Consider the following 8,585-nt stretch of genomic DNA (forward strand, 5'->3'; position numbering starts at 1 on the left):
CTATCTTCAGTAGAAAGGCTCTTAATTTAAGGGTCAGACACACAAAGAAATCTGACTGCTGATAGGTAGGCTACTTAGCACCTCTGCCCAGACTGTCAGTAAAAAAATATATATATATTTTAAATTTTACCCCCTTTTCTCCCCAATTTCGTGGTATCCAATTGTTAGTAATTACTATCTTGTCTCATCGCTACAACTCCCGTACGGGATCGGGAGAGACGAAGGTCGAAAGCCATGCGTCCTCCGAAACACAACCCAACCAAGCCGCACTGCTTCTTAACACAGCACGCCTCCAACCCGGAAGCCAGCCGCACCAATGTGCTGGAGGAAACACCGTGCACCCGGCCACCTTGGTTAGCGCACATTGCGCCCGGCCCGCCACAGGAGTGGCTGGTGCGCGATGAGACAAGGATATACCTACCGGCCAAACCCTCCCTAACCCGGACGACGCTAGGCCAATTGTGCGTCGCCCCACGGACCTCCCGGTCGCGGCCAGCTGCGACAGAGCCTGGGCGCGAACCCAGATTCTCTGGTGGCGCAGCTAGCGCTGCGATGCAGTGCCCTAGACCACTGCGCCACCCGGGAGGCCCCGGCAGTAAATTTTTTGTTGTTCACATAAAACAGTTTAATCTTAAATACTGCAGACCACAAGGTGGCAGTCTTGTATGGTAGTCTTGTGCCTGCTGTAGCTAATGTAAGCTAACTGGCAAGCTGCTAGCTAGCTAGAATTTGTAGAAAACTCTTGTTGATAGTAACCAGTTGGCCACAACTAGATAACTAGCGTAGTTAGCAACATTATAATTAAATCACAATGGATTTGTTTTTTAATGAAGCAGCTGCCCTTTTAGCTGTTGAGATGCTAACTGTTTAGCTAACATTAGCTAGCAAGCAAACTGGCACTGGCAGTATGGAATAATGGAGAGTGAATTAAAATATTTCTTCATTGTCTTTCTAGATAGCTAGCTTGGTAAAGCATTTAGTGTTGTGTGCGTTATGCTGCACTTACCACCCCATTACTTTTATATCTAGACTTAAAATATGTAGTGTACAGCTTTATTGTTTTAGTTAGAACAATTTTGATGAAAAGGGGGTGGATTACACTGGGAAAAGTGCCCTCTTTTTACCTTTTTCATGTCACTTCTGTCAGCTCCCCCACGTGGAGAATCGTGCTCTCTGATTCGCTCAAAGTCAGGTTCTCGGCCACTAACGAGCATGAGATACTACGAACAACCTCCAACTGTGGCAATTAGATTTCTCAGTGTGTCTGTACCAGGGGTTGGATCTGGTTCAGGGAACAGAACCGAAAACAACAAACATTTTCAATGAACAGAACGGAACCTGGAACGAAAGTGATCCATACTGTTCCGAAACAGAACCGTTATTTGAAAAGCACGGGAACCGGTTAATAACAATATTTTACGTTCCAGAAATGTTTCTCTCGTCCCTCAAAAAACACTGGCAAAAAAGCACCTATGCAAAGCCCCCACTTTGTCACTCAGAAACGTATTCCAGTGTCTGCCTGCAAGCTGAAAATCTTTGCCAGTGTGTGTGCGTGTTTAGGCTGCCTGCCCCTTCTCCCTCCGAACCATAGGCTACTGTACAAGTGTGATTCAGAAGATAGGAAGATATATATTAATTAGCTAGAGAATAATTGATCAACTTTTTTCAATGCTAGTTAATGATACTTTAGGCCTTGCTGTCACGTTTTACGTTGAATTTACCTTCAAAAAGGTAAGACTTGTTTTTCATTCTGGTGCCGCTCCGCACACACAAGCTTGTTAGCTAGCTAGTTCAAGCTCAAAAGACATTCAAAGGTCCTCCATAGAAGCCGCTCCTCAGTCCCTGAGCGACGCAGCGGTCAAAAGCACTGCATCACAGTGCTCGGGCGCCATTACAGCCTGGGTTTGATCGGGAGCCCCATAGGACGGCACACAATTGGCCCAGCGTCATCCTGGGTAGGGGAGGGTTTGGCCGGGGGGCTTTCCTTAGCTAATTGCGCTCTAGCAACTCCTTGTGGCACGCTCGGGCGCTTGCAAGTTGACTTCAGTCATCAGTCAAACAGTGTTTCCTCCGACACACTGGTGTGGCTGAGCAAGCAGTGTACGCAGTGTGATAAGAAGTAGCGTGGTCACGCATATATAAAAAAAGCTCCTCCTAGGTATAGCTCTGTGGACCTAATTCAGATAATGCATGTAATAACACGATGCCCAGCGCTTCAAGCCTCCTCCTTAATAATCCTTTCTCGCTCTCTCCCCACCCGTAAAATGTAAGTCGCATCTTGCGCCATAAGCTACACTTGTCTGTCCATCACGCATGTAAACAGCTACCTTTCCAGCTATATCCGTACTGATTGGTGAAGTAATTTAAGGAGCTAAATATGAAAAACATACATCTCATAAGGAAGAGAAAGGAACGATATAAACCGTTCGTTTTTTGGGGGTTCGAACCAGTTCAGAACGTTGTTTTGCTAGTCGGAACAGTGGAATAGAATGATAAAAAGTGTTTCTGTTCAGAATGAAACGACTGGAGAAAATGTTTTCATTCCATCCCCACGGCCGCACCGCAGCTCAAAGGTTTGTTGCTGTGAGTGTGAGTGCTGTCTATTAGGACTTTACACAGTAAAAGATGAGCCTCCACATCAATCAGTGCTCAAAGGAGATAAAGTGTGTTGATTATGCTCCAGTGGTTGACTTTTGATATCGAACGTCTTATACGTTCTTTTATAATTTTTCTTGTCTTTATTTCTTGTCTTTTTTTGTGTTCTTTTTTTTTCTTCCTGTCTAACCGTCTTTTCTTCTATTTTCTCGTTTTTGTTCTTCCTCTCCTCTGCTTCGTTCGTTCACGAGCTGTGTAATCCTTTTAGAAGCAAGGCTGCAAGTCTCACTTGGGGACGACGTTATGTTGTGGAATCTCATTTGGGTTGGATGACTCTGTCCTCTGGACGGACGGACGGAGGGACTAACGTCCCGGTCACGAATGCAAAGCAAACATCCCCTATTCATTCATGTGTGCGTCCCAAATGGCACCCTATTCTCTATATAGTGCGCTACTTTTAATGGGACAAATCCCAATCCTCACAAAAGAATCCTCACTTTCTTCCTCCTCACTCACTCGTCCTAAAATGGCTGGGATGCTTCACTTTAACAGTCTCCTCAATTACAGTACGTAGTACGACAGAGTGATATCTTGACTAGCATGTCATGCATGGGCTTTTTTAATATTCTTCCTTGTAGGCATACTCTCCGCAATGCTATCTAGGTCAAAGTTGTGTTTTTTGTTGGACAAATAATGGCTGTAAGAAGCCTGTGTGTTTGGCTGTAGGGGTCCGCTACCTCCGTAGGATGCTTTGATACTCTAACTGGAGTTGACGTCGGCCGAGCTACCACATATAGTTGCTGACAGTCAGCACTAAACACATCAGACAACTCTACATTTGACTAAGCCTAGGAGGCAGTGCTACGGGTACAGCTTTCCCCTAGGTACAGCTTCAGGATCAGCTTTCCCTCTCCCAATCTTATAGTAGGCCATTAGTGGGGAAAATGCTAAATTGACCCAAATCATTGTCTAGGTGTAACGGTGAGATATAGTATCCCGACCAGAATTCGCTCTGGGAAATGATCACATGTGAGGTGTATGGATTATACTGCAGAAATAGTGTTATTACTGACAAATGCATGTCTTATTCAACCAACCAACATCACATTTTTCATTATAATGAAGAAAAAAAACGAAAAGAGTGAAAGAGAGAGTTAACATCATGCTGTACCTTTCCAACATACTGGTTATCCAACCCTGTGTACTCCTCCAGCAGGAAGAACTGATTCCACATCCATCCTCGTTTGGAGCGTCTCAGAGGCACTCCGTTGGCGTCCTGCCCCGTCAGCGTCAACGCCGCCCCCCGCCGACCCCCTGTAGTCCTCTTCAGGGCCCGCAGCCCGTCCCCATGGGAACACAGGTACGCCCAGAGGACCAGCAGGAGAGGGACAGTTCTGCCTCTCAACATGACTGCCAGGTCAGTAGTTACAAAGCTTCAACCACAGATTGATTGTAGTTTATGGTCTCTTCCCTCTGGGTGTTAGTGTGAAATGATCAGTGGTCTTTAGTCAGACATTTAGTTATTGGGTCACTCCTCCTGGTCTGGGTGTGGGTCTGCAGCAGCGTGGGCCATCAGTCTGCCGTTAGGGCCCAGGTCCAGCCAGCATCTGGAACATAGAACACACAGTCAGGATGTCAGTACTGTTAGACAAGTTTGCTACTATGATAAAATGTAGGATTCTGTAGCATCGCTCTCAGAAATGACACTTCCAATTGCCTCTTTAAAGAAATAGGAGTCAACATAATCATAGTCTAATTCTCCATTCACACTTTGACACAGCAATACAGGGCATAATTGGAATCCTACACATCTATTATATACAAAACCCTAAGGACACCTGCTCTTTCCATGAAATAGACCGACCAGGTGAAAGCTATGATCCCTTATTGATGTCACTTGCTAAATCCACTTCAATAAGTGTAGTTGAAAGAGACTGGTTAAATAAGGGGAGGAGACAGGTTAAATAAGGATTTTTAAGCCTTGAGACAACTGAGACATGGATTGTGTATGTGTGGTATTCAGAGGGTGAATGGGCAAAAAATAAATGTAAGTGCCTTTGAACAGGGTATGGTAGTAGGTGCCAGGCGCACCGGTTTGCGTCAGGAACTGCAACTCTGCTGGGGTTTTTACGCTCAACAGTTTCCTGTGTGTATCAAGAAGGGTCCACCTCCCAAAGGACATCCAGCCAACTTGACACAACTGTGGGAAGCATTGGAGTCAACATGGACCAGCATCCCTGTGGAACTCTTTCGGCACCTTGTAGAGCCCATGACCTGACGAATTGAAACTGTTCTGAGGGCGAAAGGAAGGTGTTCCTAATGTTTTGTATACTTTTGTTTACTGTGTATACTGCCACACATCATATCTCAGTTAAGAAACTAAATGAACATTTAATAGACTGCCAGGTCTGCATGTTTAGCTTGTTGTATCTCTCTAAACAATCTGCGTGGTAACACGTTGTTATCAGAGCCAGCAGGCTGTCATTGGAGACCCTGAGCAATGTCAACCTGAGTTTATTACTTTGAGATCAATATAAAGATACTGTGTCTTATTATTATATTTTATTTAACTAGGCAAGTCAGTTAAGAAAAAAATCTTATTTACAATGACGGCCTACCCCGGCCAAACCCTCCCCTAACCCGAATGACGCTGGGCCAATTGTGCGCCGCCCTATGGATCTCCCAATCACAGCCAGTTGTGTTACAGCCCAGGATCGAACCAGGGTCTGTAGTGACGCCTCTAGCACTGTGATGCAGTGTCCAAAATGGCTGTTTGCAAACCACAAAATGGGGCCCTGTCATGAAAGCACAGATCACACACTGCCACACACATTCTCACTCACTCACTCACTCACTCACTCACTCACTCACTCACTCACTCACTCACTCACTCACTCACTCACTCACTCACTCACTCACTCACTCACTCAAAAAACAGTCCATGAGGGAGGACATGTATACTTCTCCTATGCTCTTTATTCCTGTCTGGGTGCGGTCCAGGCCGACGGTGTGGCACCGTTGAGGAGCAGGCACTGGGTTATCAGTGGGCACACTGGGAACTAGCAGCACCATTATCACATACAGATTGTGTCCCAAATGGCGCCTTATTCACTTTATAATGCACTACTTTTGACCAGGGCCCATACTATTACTGGTCAAAAGTAGTCCACTATATAGGGAATAGGGTGTCATTTGGGACACACACACACACAGGCTCGGCTCAGATAGAGAGATGCAGACCCCTATACGGCAGCTCTGCTTTTCACAGGACGAAAAGGAAAAAGTATCTGGACCTGCATGCAGAAAGTGGAGGGAGATTGAGCTAGAAAGAGAGAGGGAAAGACAGAATGGTCGAGACACATTGAGAGGGGTAGAGAGAGGGAGGGAGAAGCTGAGATTGAGATGAAGGGAGAGGGAGGGTCAGGGTAGGGTGGGCAAAGACAGATGGAGGGAGAGATGGAGAGAGAGGGAGGGTCAGACTAGGCAGAGAGAGAGAGGATAGAGAGAAAGGGAGAGATGGAGGGTGTGAAGGAGAGGTAGACATCCTGTCAGAGCAGAGTCAGCAGGACAGTCAGGAGAGGAGCTGTGTGTGTTTGTGTTTATCAGCGCGTGTGTGTGAGCATGTGAGCATATGAGTGTGTGTGTGTGTGTGTGTGTGTCTAGCCCATCCATTACCCTACCTGTCTTCTCTCTCTCCTTCTAGCCATCCAAGCCAAGGCTTCTCTCCCTGCCCCCCCCCCCCCCTCCCTCCCTGCTTTCAACCCTCTTTTCCCCTTATGAGGCAAAACGTAAATGGTAAAAGTTGATGGGTTAGGTCCCCCTTTCTCTTTTCCCTCATGCCTTGCAGTTTATTATAGCCTATGTCAAAGCTCCTCTCCTCTAATTTGCCTGCTGTATGCGCTTCAGCTGATATTCATTATCGTAGGGATTTTCGGACGCTTGCGATGCGGGAGTCACTTTGCATGTGTCCTTTGCCTGCCTCAGCAGGGGAATAAGAACCCATTGGTCACAACAGACAGCAGGTGAGAGTGACAGCCTGTCATCCGTTTAATAATGTCCAGGGCGGGAATATAGGTCACATCCCAAATGGAATCCTATTTCCTATGATGCACTACTTTTGAACATGGCCCATAATCAACCAATAGGGCTCTGGTCAAAAGAAGTGCACTACTGTATGTAGGAAATAGGGTGCCATTTCGGACAGATCCATAGAGTACCCGAACCCATAGCCCACTCACAATCTCTCTCTAAGTAACTCTCACGTGGAAAGCTCTGGTTCAAATCTAAATATGAGCGTGTTCTTTTCCTTCTCTTCTATTTCCCTCCTTCTCTTTCCTCTCTTCTATTTCCCTCCGTCTCTTTCCCTCCGTCTCTTTCCCTCCGTCTCTTTCCCTCCGTCTCTTTCCCTCCGTCTCCTTCCCTCCGTCTCCTTCCCTCCGTCTCTTTCCTCTTCTCTTTCCCTCCGTCTCTTTCCCTCCGTCTCCTTCCTCCGTCTCTTTCCTCCGTCTCTTCCCCTCCGTCTCTCTCCCTCTGTCTCTTTCCCTCCGTCTCTTTCCCTCCGTCTCTTTCCCTCCGTCTCTTTCCTCTTCCCCTCCTATTTCCTCTTCTCTTTCCTCTCTTCTATTTCCCTCCGTCTCTTTCCATCTTTCTCTTTCCATCCTTCTCTTTCCCTCCTTCTCTTTCCCTCCTTCTCTTTCCTCTCTTCTCTTTCCCTCCTTCTATTTCCTCTCTTCTATTTCCCTCCGTCTCTTTCCATCCTTCTATTTCCCTCCGTGTCTTTCCCTCCTTCTCTCTCTTCCCCTCCTTCTCACCCTCCTTCTCTTTCCATCCTTCTCTTTCCCAAGTCCCCACGCACTTGACTTTATGAATTTCCTTAATTGACGATGGTGAGGGAGCATGGGGGACTGGGAGCTATTGATTTGCTGTAGGACTCAGCAGTGTAGTTGGAAATACAATGTGGTCACTTCTCAGAGCCTTCTAATACCTCCAGTCTTCAGCTCCTAAACATGTACGAACGCACACACACACACACACACACACACACACACTTTCCCCACCCACATTTTCCCACAATACACCATAATGAATTCTGTAAAACACATTTATATTTTACTGTACATTCTACAGTGTTTTTACTGTTGAAATTACAGAAACGTCTTACAGTTTGGGGTGTCTACTCTAAAGAGCCCAAAGTGGGCAGCCTGCACCCTTCTCTCTCTCTCTCTCACACACACACACACACACACACACACACACACACACACACACACACACACACACACACACACACACACACACACACACACACACACACACACACACACACACACACACACACACACACACACACACAGTTCTGCTCTGGTGGGAGGCAGGCAGTCTGTCCTTTCAATAGATTTCTTCATAATGTCACCATGGAAGGCTGGAAGCTAATGCCTGACTAACTGTATGGAAAGGCCCTGCCTGCTGTCCCAAATGGCATCCTATTCCCTATGTAGTGCACTACTTTTAACTGTGAGGATACAAAAGTAGTACGCTGTAGGAAATAGGGTGCCATTTGGGATATTGCCCCAGCTCTCTGACCCCATTGTTCTCCAGACAGTGGACCAGTAGCAGGTCAGTTACATCCAGAGCTTAGATTTCTCTACATCTGTGTGTGCCTGTGCCTGTGCCTGTGCGTGATGAGTATTTCTCCTCCCTTTTCTTGGTTCCCAGCCCCAGTGAGTGTCAGCATCATAATGAACCTGTGTAATGGAACATGACACCACAATTATATCCTCCCAGTTAAGAGAATGTGTTTACAACAACCCCAACACTGCTTGATTTTCTCCCTCCACCTTTTACTCCCTCTCTCTCCTTGCATCCAGTTCTGCACCATTTAATTGCAACTGTTTGGAGAAAAAAAAAGATTGCTTGAAATTGCCTGTCACAGATTGTCTGGAGTCACTACATACGGTAATAATACAGCATTGTGTTCCATACAGGGTGAG

At 46.4% G+C, this 8,585-nt stretch overlaps 1 protein-coding gene across 1 annotated transcript in view; it reads right to left on the minus strand.

The window, feature by feature from the left end:
- LOC120027654 (cadherin-6-like) overlaps nucleotides 1-4,003 on the minus strand; it is a 42,043-nt gene extending 38,040 nt beyond the window's left edge. Inside the window, exon 1 of the mRNA XM_038972649.1 lies at nucleotides 3,767-4,003. Within this exon, the coding sequence (XP_038828577.1) occupies nucleotides 3,767-4,003 (237 nt within the window). The remainder of the gene's footprint in view (nucleotides 1-3,766) is intronic.
- Nucleotides 4,004-8,585: the final 4,582 nt, after the last annotated feature.

This window comes from Salvelinus namaycush, chromosome 33, assembly GCF_016432855.1.
Source record: "Salvelinus namaycush isolate Seneca chromosome 33, SaNama_1.0, whole genome shotgun sequence".
Taxonomy (NCBI): Eukaryota; Metazoa; Chordata; class Actinopteri; order Salmoniformes; family Salmonidae; genus Salvelinus; species Salvelinus namaycush.